Consider the following 22500-nt stretch of genomic DNA (forward strand, 5'->3'; position numbering starts at 1 on the left):
GGTTACGGTAGGTAATTATTAAGGGAAGGAGGAAGGTTTAAGATAGGTAATTAGCTCAAAATGAAAGGAGGGAAGGGGGGTCTTACGATAGATATTTAAATGATAAAGGAAAGAGTGATAACGATAGATAATCAACGTATAAAGGAAGGAAAGATAGCGATAGATAATCAAATAAAGGAAAGGGGGAATAAGAACAGATAATCAACTTAGAAAGGAAGGGAGAATAACGATAAATAACGAGAATAACTCATAAAGGAAGGGGGGGATAACGACATATGATAAAGATTAAGATTAATGAACTCAAGACGCACTGATAGATTTTGAGTTCTACTGTATATATACTTCACAATGTGCAAGATCAATATAACCTGTTAACATACCTCATATAACACACACACACACACACACACACACACACACACACACACACACACACACACACTATACAAGATCACTATACCCTGTTAACATACCTCATATAATATGCACTCACACTGTACAAGGTCAATTTACCCTGTTAACACCCCATTAATAATATCATACACTTCACAATGTACAAGATCAATATACCCTGATAACCTACCTCATACAATATACACTCACACACGAGTTCAAACATCAGCTTAAAACACCCAAGAAAAATAAAAATGAATAACTTCATTTAGCAAAGATAAATCTTCAAGAAATTCTTTCAAATCTCCCCTTGTCTCCCTCTCGCGATGGAGCTGAAGACTATAAAGCATTAAGATCAAGTGTAAGTGTTCTTAGGATCATTGTTTACGTGAGAGAATTTCAGCGAGTTTCAATTATCTTATACCTCTCTGAAGTTTGCGAAGTTGGGACTTACTCTCTCGCTTCGAGGGGAATCTTTTTCGCATTTCTCAAAACGTTTCCTGGATTTTTCTTAATGTTTTTTTTATTTCTTTCTCTTAACTTTTCTTTTGCTGTCTTTTATTGTATATTTCCTATTTTGGTTTAGTTTTTTGTCTCTTTCCTTGATTCTGTCTGTTTATTTTGATTCTCTCTTTTTCTCTGTTTCTCTCTGTCTCTCTCTCTCTCTCTCTCTCTCTATCTATCTATCTATCTATCTATCTATCTATCTATCTATCTCTATCAATCTCTCTCTCTCTCTCTCTCTCTCTCTCTCTATATATATATATATATATATATATATATATATATATATATATATATATATATATATATACATATATATACATATATATATAAATATATATATATATATATATATATATATATATATATATATATATATATATATCGATCTATCTATCTGTCTATCTATCTGTCTATCTATCTATCTATCTATTTGTCTGTCTACATATCTATCTATCTCCATCTACATCTATATAAAGATATGAGAGAAAAAACACACACACACACAAAAAGAAAAAAACGAAAGAAAGAGAAAAAAATCAACAATGACAATAGAAGTAATAAAAGTCATAAAGATAATGAATATCACCTGTAGTCATCCGAGAGAGGAAGTTGTCTCAGGCTAATCTGGAAGCTCTGGTCCTTCAGAAGTTCTTGCACGCGAATGAGGCCGTTGTTGTTTTCGTAAATGATGCAGAACTTCCGCCAGCCGAGGGTCTTCAGGACGTCCATGTAGGCCTATGGGGAGAGAAAGAGATTTTTTTATTATTTTTTCTTCTTCTTTAGTTTTTTTTCTTCTTTTTCTTCTTCTTCTTCTTTTCTTCCTGCTCCTTCTCCTTCTTCATCTGCTTCTCCTTCTGTGTCTCCTTCTACTTCTTACTTCCTCCTCCTCCTCATTATTATTATTATTATTATTCGTCTCCTTCTTCTTCTGATCTTCCTCCTCCTCCTCCTTCTTTTTCTTCTTCTCTTCATCCTCCTCCTCCTCCTCCTTCTTCTTCTTCTTCTCTTCATCCTCCTCCTCCTCCTACTCCTCCTCCTTCTTCCTTCTCTTCCTCCTCCATCTACCCCTCCCCCCTTCTTCATCATCATCTTTTGAAGATTAATTGAACGGATGACTAAAATCACCTCAATGGCACTGATTGAGGACAAAAACAATGAGGAAACCGATGAGGATAATGCCATAATGAGGAGGAGTTAGTCTGCTGACATTCGAATCTACCAGACGTCGAAAAATACGCAATATTCACAACCAAGACTTGAATGGGTTTCTCTCTCGTGAGTCCAAAGAGAAGGTTGGGTGTTGTGATTCAAGATGTCTTATTTGGTGCATCATTCTCTGTTGTCTTTCCATATGTCGAACTATTTCTCTTTGGATGTGAATATATAAATAGATGAATAAATAAGTGAATGTATATACATATATGCATGTACATATATGTGTGTGTGTGTGTGTGTGTGTGTGTGTGTGTGTGTGTGTGTGTGTGTGTGTGTATTTGTGTGTATTTGTGTGTATATATAGAAATATATATATATACATATGAGTATGTTTGTGTGTGTGTATGTGTGTGTGTGTGTGTGTGTGTGTGTGTATATGTATATATATACATATATATATATATATATATATATATATATATATATATATATATATATATATATATATGTATGTGTGTGTGTGTGTGTGTGTGTGTGTGTGTGTATGTATGTAAATCGGGGTGTACATATGTGTGTGTAAAATTCTATTACCTCTCTACCTCCATCTGTTCATATATTAATCTCTGTCTGTCTCTACCCTATTAATCTAAATGTCAGCTTGTCCATCACTTATCTTACCAACGCTTTCATTTAATATCTGTCTAATATCTGTCAATCACCCAGTCCATCCAGTTTTCTCTTCACACCTTTTACTTCATTTCTCCCTCCTCTGTCTCTCCTTTCCTCTTCCTCCATTCGTCTTCTGTTTGCTTATTCTTAGTCTTCTTGTTTCTTTTCGTCTCTGCTTATTCCACTTCTACCTTCTCTTCTTCTTCTCTATTCCTCTTTTTTTATCTTCCTCTCTCTTCTCTTCCTATTTCCTCTTTCTCCTCCCCATCCTACTGCTTCCTCCTCCTCTATCCTACTTACTTCATTTTTTCTTCACTTTCCTCAATCCCCTTCTTCCTCTCCCATGTTACTATCTTACCCTTCTCTTCCCCATCCTTCCTACTCCTCTTCCTTCCTCTTTCTTTGCTCCGTCCCAGAATTTCATCCTCCTCTGCCTCACCTCCTTCTTTCATTCTCTTCCTTCCCTCCCCTTAATTCCTCTTGCCCATCACCCTCTCTCCTCCTCCTCTTTTACCTTCTTCCTTCCTTCCTCCCTTCCTCCTCCTTTCGATCCCCCCACTTCCTTCCTTCCTTCCTTTTCTATTCTTCCTCCTCCCTTTTCTATCCTTCCCCCCTTCTTTCCTCCTCCTTAATTCCTTAATTCCTCTACTTCTTTTTCCCTCCTTCCTCCTTCCATTTTCATCCTTCCCATTCCCCTCCTTTTTCCCTCCTCTTTAATTCCTCCATTCCTCTACCTCCTTTCCCTCTTTCCTCCTTCCCTTTCCATCCTTCCCATCCCTCTCCTTCCTTCCTCCCTTCTCTCTCTCTCTCCCAACACACGTCTGAAAGCATGATTGATCTCAACACAGAGCAGAGTGTAGTGTGTATTTGCTGCCTAAAGGAGAGACACAGGACACGTGAGGCTGGGGAAATGTATGCTTGGTCATGCTCGCGTAACACACTCCTCTACGTCAAGAACGGAGAGTCCTGCAGTCCTGTGGGAGGGAATTCTTTTTAAAGGAGGGATTTTGTGGTAAGGGGGGGTATGGATTTTATGGTAAGGGGGGTATGGATTTTATGGGAAGGGGGTTGGGATTCTATGGAGTGGGGGTATGGATTTTATGGGAAGGGGGTATGGATTTTATGGGAAGGGGGTATGGATTTTATGGGGTGGGGGTATGGATTTTATGGGAAGGGGGTATGGATTTTATGGAGTGGGGGTATGGATTTTATGGGAAGGGGGTATGGATTTTATGGAGTGGGGGTATGGATTTTATGGGAAGGGGGTATGGATTTTATAGGAAGGGGGTAGGGATTTTATTAGGTGGGGATAAGGATATTATAAGGTGGGGGTAGGGATTTTATGAGGTGGAGGTAGGGATTTTACGGGGTGGGGGTAGGGATCTTATAAGATGCGGGTATGGATTTTATTAGATGGGGGTATGGATTTTATGGGATATGGTATGGATTTTATGGAATGGGGGGTTGGGATTTTATGGTGGGGTATGGATTTTATGGGATGGGGTTGGGATTTTATGGGATGAGGGTATGGATTTTACGGGGTGAGGGTAGGTGTAGGGATTTTATGGGGTGGGAATATGGACTTTAAGAAGTGGGAGTATGGATGTTCTGGAGTGGGTGTATGGATTTCATGGAGTGGGGATAAGGATTTTATAGGGTGGGGGTAGGGATTTTATTAGATGGGGGTATGGATTTTATGGAGTGGGGGTAGGGATTTAACGCTATGAGGGTACGGATTTCATGGAGTGGGGGTAGGGATGTTATGAGATGGGGGTACGGATTCTACGGCGTGGGGGTGGATTTTATGGCATGGAGTTGGATATTATGAAAATGGATATCAAAGCAAGGGGATGACTATTAAGACACGAGAGAATGGATTTTACGGCAGGGAAATGGATTTACGGCATGGTGATGGATTTTACAGGGTAAGGGAAGGATTTGGGGGCAGGGAGGATTGCTATGGATGTTACATTCATAATAGCACATCATAATTGTCGGGTACGAATACATGGATATGGAAACATACAGATGAAAGGTGCATCTGTGTGTGTGCGTGTGTGTGTGTGTGTGTGTGTGTGTGTGTGTGTGTGTGTGTGTGTGTGCGTGTGTGTGTGTGTGTGTGTGTGTGTGTGTGTGTGTGTGTGTGTGTGTGTGTGCGTGTGTGTGTGTGTGTGTGTGTGTGTGTGTTCTTAACTAGTTTCAGCACGCGAGAAGAGCTAAGTTCAGATGGTCCCGTCTGCTATATTCAAATTATCGCATAACTTTTTAAATTGATGCACATTTTTTGGCACACACAACGTTTTTTAGAAGAATGTTCCATGCTTCATTAGATCTGTTTGGGAAACTAATTTTTTGACATTTTTATCACTTCTTTTTACTTTCAACATTTTACTTTACTTTCGTCCTAATTATGAACAGCATAATCACGTGTGTGTATGTGTGTCCATGTGTGTGTCCGTGTGTGCGTGCATGTGTGTGTGTGTGTGTGTCTGTGTATGTGTGTGTGCGTGTGTGTCTGTGTGTCCGTGTGTCTGTGTGTGTGTGTGTGTGTCCGTGTGTCTGTGTGTGTGTGTGTGTCCGTGTGCCTGTGTGTGTGTCCGTGTGCCTGTGTGTGTGTCCGTGTGCCTGTGTGTGTGTCCATGTGCCTGTGTGTGTGTCCATGTGCCTGTGTGTGTGTCCATGTGCCTGTGTGTGTGTCCGTGTGCCTGTGTGTGTCCGTGTGCCTGTGTGTGTGTCCGTGTGTGTTTATCCGTGTGTCCGTGTGCCTGTGTGTGTGTCCATGTGCCTGTGTGTGTGTCCGTGTGCCTATGTGTGCGTCCATGTGCCTGTGTGTGTGTCCGTGTGCCTGCGTGTGCGTCCATGTGCCTGTGTGTGTGTCCGTGTGCCTATGTGTGTGTCCATGTGTCCGTGTGTGTTTATCCGTGTGTGTATGTTTGTCCATGTGTCTGTGCTTGTCCATGTGTAATAATGTCAACACGCACGAACCAGGATTTCGATGCATCATTAGACAGAAAAAAGGGACATTTCGAAGATTCAAAGCATTACTGATACACCAAATGACAATTCACAATCCCATATTTCATAGTCGCGTAAATATGGCAAACACCCATGAATATTTGATTAGCTTTAATTAATCCTGAAAAAAAGGAATTATCTGCTTCATCACCATGGGATTATTTGATATTCAGTTGGCGTTTAGCAAAAATTATAGATTGTAATAAATGAGATATGACGATGGAGAGACGAGGTTTCAGTTTGTTTATATATTAACTTTCTTGTTGTCTCATCTGCATGCCATTATCACTAGCATAGGAAGTGTAATATGTAGATTATTATTATTATTGTTGTTGTTATATATATATATATATATATATATATATATATATATATATATATATATATATATATATATATATATATATATATGCGCGTGTGTGTGTGTGTGTGTGTGAGTCTACATACATATATATATATATATATATATATATATATATATATGTATATATATATATATATATATATATATATATATATATGTATATATATATACATATATATATATATATATATATATATATATATATATACATATATATATATATATATATATATATATATATATATATATATATATATATGTATATATATATAAATATATATATACATATATATACAAATATACACACACACATGCATATATATATATATATATATATATATATATATATATATATATATATATATATATATATATATATCTACTCCACTTCTAAATACATCCACATATCCATCTACAAACAACGAAAAAACCCTCGCCCGCGCCCCACCTTCGCCAGCGTCGACGGGTGCGGGTACAGGTTGACCGAGTAGGCGTCCCTCGTGAGCCGGAAGTCCCATCTGTTCTCGATGTGAGGGATCTCCAGGGAGTCACAGATCGACTGCACGTGAGCTGATGTCTGGCCTGACTGGGGACCGAAGATCGCTGCCACTCCGGTCTTGAGCAAAGAGCAAACTGCGAGGGGGGGAGAAAGGAGATTGTTTAGATGGGGAGGGGGTGAGGGGGGAGAGGAAGAGGGGGGATGGGGAGAGAGAGAGAGGAAGAGAGGGAGAGAGATGGGGGGAGGGGAGAGAGAGAAGGAGAGATATGAGGGAGGAGAGAGGGATGGGGGAGGGCAGAAAGAGAGAGAGAGAGATGGGGAAGGGGAGAGACAGAGAGATGGGGGGGGAGAGAGAGAGAGAGAGATGGGGAGGGGAGAAAGAGAGAGAGATAGATGGGGGGGAGAGATTGGGGGAGGGGAGAAATAGAGAGAGAGACAAGGGGGAAAGGACGAGAGAGAGGGACAAAGAGATGGGGGGGAAGAGAGAAACAGAGAGAGACAGAGAGATGGGGGGAGGGAGAGAGAGAGAGATAGATGGGGGAGGGGAGAGAGAGAGTGTGTGATTTGTGTACATATATACAAATATGTGTGCGTGTTTGTGTGTATGCATGTCTTTGCACGAGTGTACGTTTTATGTATGTACGTGTAGATGCATAGTACATAAACTGACCACATATGACCATTGTTAGCATGCTACAGGGATAACAATTGGCAAGCATCATGAGTAATGTATAGTAACATACACATACCTTTTGTAAAGCCGGAAATACTTACCCATGCTTTCTATCATATATATATATATATTTATATATATATATTTTTATATATATATATATATATATATTTTTTTTTTTTTTTTTTTTTTTTTTTTTTTTTTTTTTTTTTTTTTTACAATAGTCAATGATTTTCTGAATGGAGGCAGACATAGAACGTCACGCACTACGACACATAGGAAAGATAATACATGAATGATTATAGCTTTTATAGGCAGGATATCAACATATTCAAATGCGGTCGGGAAAGCTACTGAATATGGAAAAAAATAAGGAATCAGAGAGCCTTTCGAAGTCAATGACCTTATTCGGATAAATGCCCGATCTCTCTCTTCGATTTATCCCCCCCCCATAACTCAACAACCCCCCCCCCCTGATCCTTTTCAGTTGACCAATCTCTTCGTTATAACGGCAACCTTTCAACCTACACCCCTAATAAGACCACCCTCAACCCCCAACCCACTTTATCCCTTACACAACCCCCCCCAAGCCTACCCCCACCCCTCCTAATCTTTCGCTATAATTAATGCACGGGGAAGGGAATCTTTGGAATTGCTTATGAGCGACGGGACACCAAAGAAAGAATTAGGACAATTGATAGGAATTTTGTGTTGATGGATTGTCATACAAAGCAAAATATATATGATGAACATATAGGCAGTAAATAGTAACAAAGAAAATGTAATAAAACAAAAACTCTGTGATGAAACTACTACACGAAAGCGACGTATTTGGAAAAAGAAGAAGAAAGAGAAGGAGAAGCAAATAAGAAGATAAATGAATAAATAACTATGAATATACGTATATATATAGATATATAGATAGATTGAAAACACAATGAATACCCAGAAACCTAAGAATAAGAAAAAATATATATAGGAAAATTCTAGTGAATGAAGAAGAAAAAGAAAAAAAACGTAAAAGAAAAAAAAATACATACGACAATAACTCCTGCATTCGCTCAAAAACGAAAAAACGAAATTACAACAACCAAATAACGAATGACAAAAAAAAAAGAAAAAAAATACATCAACAATTACATTTATGTGTTTCGGCACAGGAGCAAAGACCTTGGAAAAAAAAAAAAATAAATGAATAAAATACTGGTCCGCTAACAAGGGAACGCAGCCAGAAATTTGCCGGTCGCTATACAGAATGGGTCGCTATTGATGGAACATGGTCGACGTTGCTGGATCTCGGCTTCTTTCATACGACCCCGTTGCAACAACAGCGAAGCTTCAATCATTTTTGCTTTGTTTTATTCAGTTTTGCATGATGCTGTAGGCTTTTTAATGGACGGTGTGTGTGTGTAAATATATGTATGTATGTATATATATATACATATATATATATATATATATATATATATATATATATATATATATATATATATATACATACATACACATATATATACACTTTTTTTTTGGGGGGTGCGGTCCTTCCTCTCTTTCTTTCATTTCTTTATCTTATTTATCCTAGCCTCCCCTTTTCTTACTTTACATTTCTTTGCTTGCCTTATTCGTCGTACCTAACAGACCAACTGTCCAATAGCTACTTATACTCCTATCTATCACTTGTCTATCGACATACCCTCCCTCTATCCTCCATTACATCTATCAAAGTCAACCTCCCCCTAATATGCCTTACTTTAATCCAATTTACCATAGCCCAATCCACACACTCGGATTACTGGTATCTGTGTGTGCAATTAGATTATGCCAATTGCCTTGTTTCAGGTCCAATCTGCCGTTGAAGTTATTATAGGACTTAAATGTACTTGGATCTTGTGCTGTGAAATGTATGACTCATCTAGAGGTGTTTTAAGAGGTAGAGAATAGTTGATGTTAGGTTTCGGTACGTTGAGTTTTTTGTATATGTATATAGGGTGTTTCTAGAGAAGAGATACAGTGGCTTGGTTATTTTGTGGAGAATTGTCTATTATTGTCTCTTTGTTTATTCCGTATCTCTGTTCAAAGTATTATGTGGATATGCTTGTTCTTGTTTGTGTGTGTGTGTGTGAGAGAGAGAGAGAGAGAGAGAGAGAGAGAGGGGGGGAGAGAGAGAGAGAGAGAGAGAGAGAGAGAGAGAGAGAGAGAGAGTGTGTGTGTGTGTGTGTGTGTGTGTGAGAGAGAGAGAGAGTGTGTGTGTGTGTGTGTGAAAGAGGGAGAGGGTGTGTGTTTGTGTGTGTGTCAGAGAGAGAGAGAAAGAGAGAGAGAGTGTATGTCTGTATGTCTGTGTGTTTATGTGTGCCTTGTACGTCTGTCTAAGAGACGAGACATGAGAGAGAAACAGCTGATTCAGTAAGCAATTACGATCAAATGCACCCGTGAAGTAACTCCCTTTGATACTGCAACTGCTATATACCTTACGCACTTGCTAGTAAACAAATCATATATATATATATAAACTTTGGCGGAAAGGCTAATAGCACAAACTGTAAACCGGATAAAAGATAATAACTTTTCTTTAACAAATATTATATTTTTACAGCGTATTACAAAACGAGTTCTAGCACGGATAAGCCGTGGGATAAAAGATAAGAAAAATATCCAATAACAGCAGCATTTACAGGTCACGTAGAGATCAAAGTTGCATGAATCCTTAGGGAAGCTTTTTTTTTTTTTTTTTTTTTTTTTGTCAGATTAGCTCGTGTAAAGAGGTGAAACAAATTAACGAACATTTTAGTAATTTAGTACATGTTGGTGAACTTCAATGAGCCTTTACCAAGTTTGATTCCAACGGGGAAGTGAACTATGATTTATTCAACTGTTTAGACATTATGCGTGCGGCGTGTGCGTGTGTGTGTGTGCGTGTGTGTGTGTGCACAAATGCATATGACTGTTTGCGTAAGCATATATACGTACATGCGTGCATCCAATCCAAACCTACTCAAAAACACACAATCTCTTAAAAAAAAAAAAAAAAAAAAAAATGCCTACAAAAAAAAGAAAATAATAACAACAAACAAACAAACAAATGAACAAACAAACAAAGAACCGCCAAAGCCTCACCTTTCCTCGACCCGCGGAAGGAATCGCTCGGCGGAATCTTCTCGATCTGCGCCGAGAGCCGCGCATGCGCAAGGAGCTTCCGGTCGCTGTTTATGGCGTCGACGGCGTAGCGGAAGGCGACCTCCTGCCGCTCGTCGTACTGGTCGAACAAGCCACCTGGGGGGGAAGGGGGAAGGGGGGTTAGGTAGCAGAAGGCGTTGAGGTTTTTTATCTTTCTTTTTTTTTTTTTTTTGAAATCTCTGTCACTTTCGTTCTCTTTTTTCTGTCTGTCTCTTTGTCTTTTTCACTTTTTCTCTCTCTTTCTCTTATTACTATTGTTATCAGTATTTTCAGTATTATTATTATTAATGTTATTATTATTATCATTATTATAATTATTATTATTATTATTATTATTATTATTATTATTATTATTATTATTATTATCATCATTATTATTATGATTATTATTATTACTATCATCAGTATTATCATCTTTATTATTATTACTATTAACGTTATCACTGCTACTATTATCATAATCATTATCCCTATTGTTTTTCTTTTTGTTGTTTTCATTGTTATTAATATTATCATTATCATCATCATTATTATCATAATGTTTCACCTTTCTCACGAACGCTTGTTTATGACTTCATTAACTGTTAAAACCCAACATTCACTAATGATCAAACATACTTCGATAATCTATTAATTAAAACATTGGAATATAACAATACCTTTATCTCTATGTAAATATCTATACATCGTACATCTATTTTCGAATTTATTTCTCTACGTAAATTTGTAAAATGAAATTCTTGGAGGAGACTGTCCTCAAAATCTGATTATCATTCAAGTCCTTTCAGTTCAAAAAAGAAAAAAAAATCACAGTTCATAAAATATTAAACATTAATTTTCAAGCTGTTGAGATTTTTTTTCACCCCCCCCCCCCCCGCCCTCTTCGTTATGATAATATATTCGACGTTCTGTATTTGGCGAGGAATTTGCGATTTCAATTTTTGAAGCAAAATTCGCAAAATGCTTCATTGCACATAAAACGTTCAAATTATATATGCTGATGAACATTAACATGACATGATGAAATAATGAGTGACATAAGTTGCAAAGATTTTTTTTTTTTTTTTTTTTGAACTGATGAAATGGCAATAGATATAAAATGTTTTAAAATACGGAAATTACTGTTATTTGCATCTGATAATGTAATACATTTTCGGTGTATAGCTGCTGGCATGGTTAGTCGCCTAATAATGAACCATTCAGTATATTATCAAAATATTAATAGGAATAACTTAGACAAAGTATACAGTACATAAATTAATGTTTGTCCCTGCTAGTCTATATATGTATATATATATATATATATATATATATATATATATATATATATATATATATATATATATATATATATATATATGCGTGTGTGTGTTGTGTGTGTGTGCGTGTGTGTGTGTGTGTGTTTGTGTGTGTGTGTGTGTGGAAGCGTTTGGCTACATGCTTGTATGTGTGCGTGTACATGTTTTCAAATGTATGTGAATGTCCAAATAAAATAAAGTGCGGTAAAGTTTAGCAACGGAATGTAAAGGCAAACGAGATTGCAATACCTCACATGCAATAACATTTCATATCCACCATTCAAAAGGGGGAGGGAAAGATTCTTAATAAACAAAACCAATAGCATTCACAGTTCGCTCGGATCGAATCGAGTAAAACTTCGGGTTTCGAATCACTTCAAACCGGATACGACCGTTAATTCGTTTTTTTTTTTATGAATCGGATCAAATTTTAGAAAAAGGGGGGGGGGAGACTACGCTAAAATGGAAAGGACGTCATAACATAGCAATTAAAGTTTGTATATTTGTGTTTCCGGTGGGGTTGTTCTGCATTGGGGAAATCGCGTTTTGAAGCCCATTAATAACATTGAAAATGCGATTTATAGAGTGTTTTTGAAATGTATTACGGAAGTTATAGTACTGACCATTGAAAAGGCTTTTGGTTAATATGATACAAAGTCAATATTTTACTGCAATCTGTACTCGAAATGTCCATTTATTAAATCTTAAAAAAAAACAAGAAAATAATCCTACACCCACTCCCACTCCCGTCTTTTAAAGAAAAGAAAAAAATATATATAACTTATACAGTAAATTGTTGAGTGGAGCTGCACACAATTCCACATAATTTTGTACCTTTGCGTTCTACATATGAAGACAACAAACCATTTTTCCTTTTTTTTCCTTGTTTTTGAGGATATTTTATTATTTTCCAGGTTATTTTTCATTCGGTTTCTATTCTCGATGGATTATATTCCTTGAGAAAACGATATTTCGAGAACTCTATTAACATTATTTCCCCCATCCACTCCTCACATAAAGAAATACAAAACGTAGAAAAAGAAAAGAAAAAACAGAGAGACAGAAATTTACATTTTCTATGAATACAAAAAAGAGAATATATTCCCATTTTCTGTTTCACTCCGTTTTCTGTAACGGCCCATCCGACAGCACGCCGGTGCCTTGTCGAACACGCGATCCTCGTCAGTCAAATATAGAGCTGTCAAAGTTGATGACCTCACTTAGCGACGCTTCGGAAGACAGATTCGGGGGTATTGCAACGTGTTGATTGGGGGAAGGGGGGGAGGGGGGAGGGGAGCAGCCGAAAACATGACAGATGTTGCACGCTCTCGATGTTCCCGCCTTCGGTACTGTATGTGTGTGTGGATAAATGTTTTTTTTTTTTTCTAGGCGGGTATTGAACATTTGGTTTTGCGAACGCCACAGAGAGGGTTGGTATAAAATGGGGAAGTGGAAGGGAGAAAGGGTTTTGATATTTCAAAGTTAGAATGCATAAATGTTTTCAGCAGATTTCCCCTTGTAATGTTTAAAGCATGGTGAAATTTTGAACTCACTTGAAAGGGATGGTAATTATAAAAAATAAATAATAAATAAATAAATAGTAGGATAAAATGAAAATGTTTTGTGGTTTTCCATCTGTAGTACCCGAAGTGCATTGAAAACTTGTAAGAACTATATAGGAAATAGGTTTATGAGAATGAAATTAAAGAAAAAAATGGTCGCCACAGATTTCGTCAGAATATAAAACCCTAAGACCAAATATTTTGTATATAAAAGCCTTGTCAAGTCGTATCAGACAATTCATGAAATCAAAAATCATTTCCTTTTCTTTCCACTTTCTCTCTCCACCTTCGAGAACTCAAAACCCTTTTGACATCACTATCACCATCATCACCACATAAGCATCACTTTAAGCCTTCATAGCCACACACACCCTTCCCTCATGAATCACAAAGAACAAGGAGAGAGAGAGAGAGAGAGAGAGAGAGAGAGAGAGAGAGACAGAGAGAGAGAGAGAGAGAGAGAGAGAGCGAGAGAGAGAGAGAGAGAGACAGAAAGGGAGAGAGAGAGAGAGAGAGAGAGAGAGAGAAAGAGAGAGAGAGAGAGAAAGAGAAAGAGACAGAGAAACAGACACACAGAAACAGAAACATAGAAAGACAGAGAAACAGACAGACAGAAACAGAAACATAGAAAGACAGAGAAACAGAAACATAGAAAGACAGAGAAACAGACACACAGAAACAGAAACATAGAAAGACAGAGAAACAGACACACAGAAACAGAAACGTAGAAAGACAGAGAAACAGACACACAGAAACAGAAACATAGAAAGACAGAGAAACAGACAGACAGAAACAGAAACATAGAAAGAAACAAAACAAAACAAAACAAAACAAAAACAAAAACAAAAAAACACTTGTGGTAAGACCCGTCCCTCTTTAAGCCCCGCCGTCACCGTCCCCCGAGGCACCATATCCAGGGCCTTCGATTTACATATGAAAGCGCGTGAACGAGTTATCCCCGGGTCGAGCAGCTCTCCCTCGGTACTCCGTTTCAGTGGGAAGGCGTCCGGTGTCGTTATTCAGATTAATGGGACTCAGGCTTATTCACAGCCACTGATCTCGCCCTTTCTCTGCCTGTCACTGGGTCTCCGGCTCTCAGGCTGTCTGTCTGTCTGTCTGTCTGGGTCTGTTCGTCTGTCTGTCTTGGTCTGTGTGTCTGTCAGTTTCGGGATTGATAGATGAGCTGTTTGGGTTTGTCTGTCTTTTTTCTTCTTTTCTTTTCTTTTCTCTTTTCTTCTCCTCTCTTCTCTTCTTTCCTCTTCTCTTCTCTTATCTTCTTTTTTCTTCTCTTCTCTTCTCTTTTTTTTTGTTCTTTTCTTCTTTTCTCTTCTCTTCTCTCTTCTCTTCTCTTCTCCTCTTCTCTTCTCTCCTCTCCTCTCCTCTCCTCTTCTCTCCTTCTTCTTCCCCTCTGTTCTTTTCTTTCCGTTATTTTTCCTATCCGCCTCTGTCTCTCCTATTCTCCCTCCACTGCCTTCTCTCCCTTGTACCTATTCTCTCATCCCGGCAACAATATTTTTTCCGTCTTTATCCTTCTATCTAACTGTATGCTTATCCACGTGCTTAACCGATTAAACAAACAACTAAACCACCGGATTGGCAAACGACATAACCATCGAGAAACTAACAACCAAACCACTTAACCGAATTAAGCCACCAATCCGTCAATCTGTCGCATTTCAATTTTCTAGATCCATAAATTTTAGACCAATAAAAAGGAAAACAAAAAATGATAATAGTGGGCGGGGAGAGAGAGAGAGAGAGAGAGAGAGAGAGACATAGCAAGAGCTTGAGAGAGGGATAGAAAGAGAGAGAGAGAGAGACATAGAAAGAGAGAGAGAGGAGACATGGAAAAAGCTTGAGAGAGACACACACAGAAAGAGCTTGAGAGAAAGAGAGAGAAAATTACAAAGAGCTTGAGAGAAAGAGAGAGAAAATTACAAAGAGCTTGAGAGAAAGAGAGAGAAAATTACAAAGAGCTTGAGAGAGAAAGTGGGAGAGGAAGAACTTGAGAGAGACATACAAAGAGCTTGAGAGAGAAAGAGAAAGAGAAACATAGAAAGAGAGAGAGTTCGGTCCTCCCAACTGATCATTTTTCGACACCGGACGAGCGTTCCTGTTGGTACACCGAACGCGGGGCTTATCCGATAGCCACAGCGAATTGGATGTCTGGGAAACGTATCTGCCTTGTGTTTCTTTAATATTCAAAAACGTTTTAGACACAACGCCGTTTTATGCGGGTTTCGAAGTCCTTCTCTCCGTATTTCGTCTTTATCTTTTTATTCCTTTTCTTATTGCTTCGTTTCGTAAATGTTTTCGTGTTTCTGGGGTTATGTTGGAATTTTTTCTGTCTTTCTTTCTTTGTTTCTTCAGTTACTTTTTCTTTTTTTTTTTCTTTTTTTCTCTCTCTTTCTTTCTCTTTTATTTTATGTTTTTGGATTACGTGGATTTGGTGGTCTTTGTACAGTAGTATATGTCTTTATTCTTACTTTTTGGAGTAAACCAATATTTCTCTCTCTCTCTCTCTCTCTCTCTCTCTCTATCTATCTATCTATCTATCTATCTATCTATCTATCTCTATCTCTCTCTCTCTCTCTCTCTTTCATTATCACTTTCATTTTTTATTGCCACCTTCATTCATTCTTTACTCTTTCTAATAGTCTTTTCTTATTCATTTTTTATTCTATTTATTTATTCATCTATTTATACCTTTATTATTTTATCTATTTATTTATTTCTCAATCTATTTAATTGTCAATTATTTTATCTATCTATTTATTTCTCAATCTATCTATTATTTCATTATTTTATCAATGTATTTATATCACAATCTATTTATTTCTATTTATTTATTTATCTATTTATTTCTCAACCTATCTATTTTTGGTTATCTTATCTATGTATTTATTTCTATTCATTTATTTATTTCACCCGTAAACGTTTCAGAAATTTCAATTTGTTTAGCTTTCCAGTCCTCGTATCAGTTATCGTTCGCCTTTTTTGTGTGTTTGCTTCGTTCATAAACGTTTCAGGGTCTGTGGGCGTATGCGGGCGTGTGTGTGTCTGTATGCGGGTCCTTGTGTCTGTAATTCATTCCCTTTCCTTTTTACCTTTTCCTTCGTTTTCTTTTTGTTTCGGTCGGTCGGACTTTCTGGGTTTGTGTGGATTTTTTTTTTTTTTTGGGGGGGGGAGGGGTGTTTCTATGTATTGGGATTTACTTTCATGTGTTTCTCTCTCTCTCTCTCTCTCTCTCTCTCTCTCTCTCTCTCTCTCTCTCTCTCTCTCTCTCTCTCTCTCTCTCTCTCTCTCTCTCTCTCTCTCTCTCTCTCTCTCTCTCTCTCTCTCTCTCTCTCTCTCTCCTCTCTCTCTCTCTCTCTCTCTCTCTCTCTCTCTCTCTCTCTCTCTCTCTCTCTCTCTCTCTCTCTCTCTCTCTCTCTCTCTCTCTCTCTCTCCCTCTCTCTCTCTCTCTCTCTCTCTCTCTCCCTGTCTCTTTCTCTCTCTCTCTCTTTTTCCTTTTTTTTCTTTTATTTCTTCATTATCTTTTATCATGAACGTTTAGATATCAAGTGAATGTGTCCGGATTAGCATTTATTTTTCGTTTCTTTTCTTTTTGACGCTCTTGTCATCATTATTATTTTCATCGTCATCGTTATCACCATCATTATCGTCATCATCATCATCGTCATTAGCATCATCATCTTCATCATCAGCAGCATCATCATCTTCATCATCATCGTCATCGTCATCGTCATCGTTATCTTCATCATCGTTGTCATCATCATCATCGTTATCATCATCCTTATCATTATCAATATCATCATCACATCATCGTCCAAATTTCATGATTACCATATTCATCCTCATTATTATTGTTACTGCCGTTGATATCATTTATCAATTATTATTGTTATCATTATAGTAGTAGTAGCACTATCATTATTAGTCGTCTTAATGATATTTTGTTGTCGTAGTTATTATTATTGTTATCATTGTTATTATCAATTTCATTATCATCATCATCATTACAATTATCAATATAGTTACTAAAATTAGTATTACTACTTACTTGGGTTTAAAACCGTAAGGAAACCAGTTATCTCTGCAATCTTCATGAATTAAAATCTTGAAAAAAAAACACTCTTTACATTCCCTTTAAGTAGCGAATGCAATACATGCAATAGTCATCATTTCCCCCAAATAATGATTATCTATACTACATTTTTTTTTTCTTTTTCTCTCTTCCTTTTTCCTCGGCGATTTGGAAATGCAACGTTGCCCGAAGTTGCAGGTGCTCTTGTCACCGGAAATGCCTCTCCCTGGGAAGACAAACGCTCATTGTTTTGTACAGCGGAGATTGCGTAACAGCGTGTAAGTGTAGCTGTTCTGTTCCGCGTGGATGGAGGGCGCCAGCGGCCAGGGTCGAGGGAAGTGGGATTTATAACGAGAAGTTGTTGGATATTTGAGACAGAAAACATTTTTTTATCTTCCGTTTATCTTCTGTTAACATAATCTCGTCGTGGGTAACTTGCTGGCAGAGCTATGTGTGTGTGTGTGTATATATATATATATAATTATATAGATATATATATATATATATATATATATATATATATATATATATATATATATATATATATACATATATATGTAGATATATATATATATATACATAAGTATATATATATATATATATATATATATATATATATATATATATATATACATAAGTATATATATATATATATATATATATATATATATATATACATACATTTATGTATGTATATATGTATATATATGTATACATGTATATGTGTGTGTGTATATGTATATATATATATATATATATATATATATATATATATATATATATATATATATACATATGAATATATATAAGATGAATTATAATAAAAAATGAAGAAATTTACAGAAAATGGGTTCTATCATTATCTTTATCATCATTATGATTACCTTCATAATCAATATATTTTGTTATTACTGTCATTATCATTGCTATGATTGTATTCATCATTACCGCTTTTATGATCATCATTAATATTACTATTATTATTAATCATCCTCATCATCGATATAATCTTATCTTATCACATTTTCTATATTTGAAGAAGGGGAGACTAAAGAGAAATGTTTTATTGAATGATCCGACATATATTTCCATTCTTTATATAAATGGTGCCGAACGAAACCTTTTGAAAATTCTTGGGAAAAAACATAGCTACCCTTGCTTTGCACAATAGATCGTGTAACATTCGATATTTCCGTTCACAAACACTTTCCATCTCATATATTGCCATTTTATCATTTTCGAGTTCATTTCCTCATCAACACATTTTTTTTTTTTTTTTTTTTTTTTTTTTTTTTTTTTTTTTTTTTTTTTTTTTTTTTTTTTGCTTTCGAGAATTCAGAGTATATCTCTTTTTTTTCTCGTTTGATGATTCTTTTTCAAATATGGACATTAGAAAAATGTAGAAAATCTTCTTTGGAATGTTGATATGCTTCAAAGTTTTTCTCTGATGAATTCAATGTTTCATCTCGAATTATTATTTTCTGTTGATATACAAGTTGAGGGGAGAAAGAAGAAGAGAGAGAGAGAGAAAGGGGGAGAAAGAAAGAGAGAGAGAGAGAGAGAGAGAGAGAGAGAGAGAGAGAGAGAGAGAGAGAGAGAGAGAGAGAGAGAGAGAGAGAGAGAGAGAGAGAGAGAGAGAGAGGGAGAGGAAAACAGACAGACAGACAGATAGAAAGAAGAAGAGAAAGAAGAGAGAGAGAGAGAGGGAGGGGTAGAAAGAGAGAGAGAGCGATAGAGAAAGAGACAGGCATACAAATAAACAGATAAACAGACAGAGGGAGAAAGAAGAAGAGAGAGAGAAAGACAGAGTGAAAGAGACAGATATCATTTCTTAACACAAATGGCAAACTGGTACACTATTGCCATACGTGTATCTCATAAAACAAACAGAAAATGGAGAAGTTCAATAAGAAATGTTCAAATTGCAGATGTTCAACAGAAAATGACAAATGGCAGTTCAAAGAGAGAGGTTGCGATGCTGTAGATAGGGAAAGACATCAATCTTCAAGAAAAAATGTAAGTTCTTTGAATAGCGAAGGGAAGTGTTATTACTTTCTGAAATATGATTGATGGATCAATCAGTATGCTGTCTTGAACTTAAAACTAGTTTTCTTTTGCTGAGCAGATACTGGAAAGAATAAGAAGAGAATATATATATGTATATAAATATAAATATATATATATATATATATATATATATATATATATATATATATATATATATATATATATATATATATATATGTATGTATATATAATATATATATATATATATATATATATATATATATATATATATATATATATATATATATATATATATATATATATATATATATATATATATATATATATATATATATATATATATATATATATATATATATATATATATATATATATATATATGTATATATATGTATGTATGTATATATATGTATATATATATATATATATCTATATATATATATATATATATATATATATATATAGAAAGAGAGTAGAGAGAGAGAGAGAGAGAGAGAGAGAGAAAGATAGATTGCTAGATATGTGTGTGTATGTGAGTGCATATACATACATATATATATATATATATATATATATATATATATATATATATATATATATATATATATATATATATATATATATAAATATATATATATATATATATATATATATATATATATATATATATATAAATAAAGAAAAGGAAAAAATGTATGTGTGTGTGTGCGTGTGTGTGTGTGTGTGTGTGTGTGTGTGTGTGTGTGTGTGTGTGTGTGTGCGTGGGTGTGTGTGTGTCTGTGTGTGTGTAAATATATACATATATGTATATACTTATATATATAACTATAAATATATATATATATATATATATATATATATATATATATATATATATACATGAGTAGTTATGAATAAAAAAGTGCAGATAAACAACTTTCTTTTAAAGCAAAACGTGTACCATCTGGGGAAAAATACATTTCATACATAGATTTGGAAATAAGCAAATTACATTTCTGCTTATTAATCAACATGATCTCATTTCCAGTGATATCGCTATGCTACTGATCATTTGAACCGCTTAAGTGTCATTTGAAAAATAATCCGGGACTGCAGTACACCTATCTACTTACTGAATAGATTTCTGAACATAGCTTGGTATTAATATTGGGGCCTGAAAAGATTTACTTAAAAAAAAAAATACTGCGGGTCATTCTCTCTCTTGCATAAAGGTGAATATATCAAAAGACATTACATCACATGCCTTGTATCCCTCTATAACACCGGCAACAACCTATTTCGTGTACAGAAAATTACGGTTTAGACCTTTGCTCACCTGCACAGGTAGACCATAATGCAATTTCTCCCTCTGAAGATATCTGACAGGGTAATCACAAATTCTACAGTCCTTGATTGGATCTGCAAGGTTCTATCCATCGTTATATGTTCAACTAATTACTCTTTATTCACATTCAAGCTCTTGGTTCTAATTTTGCTTGCACTGCTGGGTTTTGCGAAGAGGATTCTAAAGAGAAGTTGCATTGGGCCTATAAGATATTGAGAGAATCCATTAAATTAGATTTAGTGCTATTCAATCAATGTGGAAGAGAGAGAGAGAGAGAGAGAGAGAGAGAGAGAGAGAGACAAGCAGAGAGAGAGACAGAAAGAAAGAGAGATAGATACAGAGAGATAGAGAGACAAACAGAGAAAGAGAGAGAGCTACATGCATATATAGAGACTGCAGTAATCATTCAGTCATATTCATTGCCTATTAGCCCGTCTTTTTACTTCTCTTTAAGAAACTCTAGATCAAAAGGAACTTTCGACTCTAAACACTCTTGGTAGCTTTTTATTTTTTCATCAAAGGGGGGGGGGGAGCTGTTTAAATTCGTTTTATCTCAAATTCCTTTTGTGCGTGAGACATTTCAAGTGTGTATAAACATATGTGTGTGTATAAACATATATATATATATATATATATATATATATATATATATATATATATATATATATATTATATATATATATATATATATATATATATATATATAAATGCATGAATATGTACATATAGTTGGATATACATGCGTGTGTGTATATATATATATATATACAAATATATATATATATACATATCTATATATACATATATATATATATATAAATATATATATATATATATAGATATATATATATATATATTATATATATATATATATATATATATATATATATATATATATATATATATACATAAATATACATTTATATATATATATATATATATATATATATATATATATATATATATATATATATATATATATATATATATATATATATATATATATATATATATATATATATATATATATATATATATATATATATATATATATACGTCATTTATGTATATAATATATATATATATATATATATATATATATATATATATATATACATATATATATATATAAATATATGTATGTATATATATATATATATATATATATATATATATATATATATATATATATATATTCATATATATATATATATATATATATATATATATATATATATATATATATATATATGTATATATATATATATATATATATATATATATATATATATATATATATATATATATGTATATATATATATATATATATATATATATGCATATACATATATGAATACATAATTCTTATTAGCTTATACATATTTCTTTTCTTTTTTTCATTTCTTAGTATTTCTTAACCCTCTTCACTCTTCTTGCTTCGTTGCTGTTCCCCATTCGCCTTTTTAACCCTTTCACTCTTCATTCTCCACTCACGTTCTTTATTCTACTCCGCTGATTTTCCTCATTCTTTCTCACTCACTTTCTTTGTTCTTCTCCATTCTCTCTTTCCCATCTTTCTCCACTCATTCATATCACTCTTCTCCACATTTTTTCTTCTACTCTTTATCCCATTTTTTTACTTACTTACTCTTCCACTTTTCTCCACTCATTTGTATAATTCTTCTCCACTCTTCTCTACTCTCTTTCTTCCACTCTTCATCACTTACTTTCTTCCTTTCTTACTTACATTAT

The 22500-nt window shown here is 34.8% G+C and overlaps 1 protein-coding gene across 20 annotated transcripts in view; it reads right to left on the reverse strand.

Annotated features, from left to right (window-relative positions):
- KaiR1D (Kainate-type ionotropic glutamate receptor subunit 1D) overlaps positions 1-22500 on the reverse strand; it is a 153054-nt gene that overhangs the window by 54287 nt on the left and 76267 nt on the right. For all 20 annotated transcript variants that reach the window (XR_011398967.1, XR_011398968.1, XR_011398965.1 and 17 more), the window contains exons 3-5: positions 10390-10545; positions 6552-6736; positions 1487-1635 (exon numbers count right to left, since the gene is read on the reverse strand). Coding sequence is in view for 15 of the 20 variants with exons in the window: in XM_070128923.1 (XP_069985024.1) it covers positions 1487-1635; positions 6552-6736; positions 10390-10545 (490 nt within the window). In the remaining 5 variants the exon portion in view is untranslated. The remainder of the gene's footprint in view (positions 1-1486; positions 1636-6551; positions 6737-10389; positions 10546-22500) is intronic.

This window comes from Penaeus vannamei, chromosome 13 (genome assembly GCF_042767895.1).
Source record: "Penaeus vannamei isolate JL-2024 chromosome 13, ASM4276789v1, whole genome shotgun sequence".
NCBI lineage: Eukaryota > Metazoa > Arthropoda > Malacostraca > Decapoda > Penaeidae > Penaeus > Penaeus vannamei.